This window comes from Atta colombica, unplaced genomic scaffold, assembly GCF_001594045.1.
Source record: "Atta colombica isolate Treedump-2 unplaced genomic scaffold, Acol1.0 scaffold55, whole genome shotgun sequence".
Classification (NCBI taxonomy): Eukaryota; Metazoa; Arthropoda; class Insecta; order Hymenoptera; family Formicidae; genus Atta; species Atta colombica.
Window position 1 is genome coordinate 562,481 of NW_017259545.1, and position 1,677 is coordinate 564,157.

At 38.5% G+C, this 1,677-nt stretch overlaps 1 protein-coding gene across 12 annotated transcripts in view; it reads right to left on the reverse strand.

Annotated features, from left to right (window-relative positions):
* Nucleotides 1-1,022: 1,022 nt before the first annotated feature.
* Nucleotides 1,023-1,677, reverse strand: part of LOC108691889 (microtubule-associated protein futsch-like) — an 85,115-nt gene continuing 84,460 nt past the window's right edge. For 9 of the 12 annotated variants that reach the window (XM_018199830.1, XM_018199829.1, XM_018199828.1 and 6 more), the window contains one exon: nt 1,428-1,500. In XM_018199830.1, the coding sequence (XP_018055319.1) occupies nt 1,494-1,500 (7 nt within the window). In that variant the 3' untranslated portion in view covers nt 1,428-1,493. Of the gene's footprint in view, nt 1,168-1,421; nt 1,501-1,677 lie in introns of those variants that run through there. The other 3 variants (XM_018199836.1, XM_018199834.1, XM_018199826.1) reach the window with 1 other exon arrangement.

The following is a 1,677-nucleotide window of genomic DNA, read 5'->3' on the forward strand; positions in this document are numbered from 1 at the left end:
AACAAGTTAAATTTATACATTATGTGTTCCGATGCATAAAAATATTTCTCACTGTTAATCAAATCAACATGGCCGGTGCGCGCGATGATCCGATATCTCTCACGGCTCGTTTTTTTTTTATTATGCCTGAACTGTGACTTGAATCGAGTAACAATAAGAAATTTCCTTATTTCCGTTTTCAAAAACTTCGTCAAATGTCCACCGCCGAAAGTGTTAATGAAGAATATATATATATATGTGTATATGTGTATGTGTGTGTGTGTGTGTGTGTATGTGTGTGTGTGTGTGTTGCCGATCTATTAAGCGATATATTGCGCGCGGATAGAGAGATGTATAACCATCCTAAAGCTTAAACGGACTATTCTCGCGAGTCTTATTGATCTAGACGATTGCTGATATCAGCAGATAGCTCATTCGATCTTATCTTGTTGCGTTCCCGCTTTTTTCGTGTTTCTTCTCGACATGCCCCATCGTCTCCACACTTGATACTTTCCCTTCCATTTCGCATTATATCTTCAAACAACACGAAAAAGCACATACATGGACGGGTTGGCATAGTGAAGACTAGCGCGAATCGGCTAATCGGACTAGCAACGACATACGCAAATACATCATCATCATCATCATCATCATCATCATCATCATCATCATCATCATCATCATCATCATCATCATCATTATTCATCTTCGATTGCGAGATTCCGACGAACGCAAAGAGATAAGGCAACCGAGCGGAACGGAAAGGTAAGCAAACTCGAAGCATAGGCCATGAGCATGATAGTAAATCATTGTGCATGTTTTGTGTGGTTTGAGGGAGATAGCATCCCGAAAGAGCTAGCATCTTCATACGCTTCCGGTCCTAGAATGATCGTAAATTCTTCGTTCAATGTCCAAGGACAAGTCCGAGGGCCAGTTAAAGTGTTTCTCTTCAAAGGTAAAGGATCTAATAATCGACAAGGGGATCGATGTCGAGAACCCGACGACAATTTCTTCTTTTCTTTCTATTGCAAATTCGAAAGGTGGAATATGCGTTACTCTTAATGATCCTTCCTCTCTTCCGACATGAACGTGTCCATGATCTTCTGCATCGATTCTCGCAAATCGTCCGTGCCATCAGTTCCCATAGATGATATCGTTCTCGTTTCCGTTCGCGTGGTTGTCGTTATACTGCAAGAGACGATTTTTTTTAGATTACATTTATCTATATGTAAGTTTTTTCAATTTTATGATTTTTTCATGCGCCGTGATTATTGTATATAGCGCGAGGAAAAAGTTTTGAATAATTTTTGAAACGAACAGCGTCGTGACCGGGTGATAAAAATAAAAAAATATCTGTTTTTGTCATTGTAAGAGATAATAATAACGTACCTGTCCTTGATATATTAAAAAAAAAGAGAAAAAAGATCATAATTCGTATGTACCTTTCCTGAGTGACAGGATCCACCTCGATCGTTGTCGTTTCCATGAAGGATGGCTCGCTATGTTGCAAAAAGTCAGATTCTGCGACAACAAATGAGAACAAATCAAACACCTGCTTTGTGCGCGTCACTGATCGGCGGATTTTGCTATTTCGCTGCTGCGTGTTTTACATAGAGAACAAGTACGAATCGTATATATATGCATATATGTATTATATACACACATACATACATATATATATATATATATATATATATA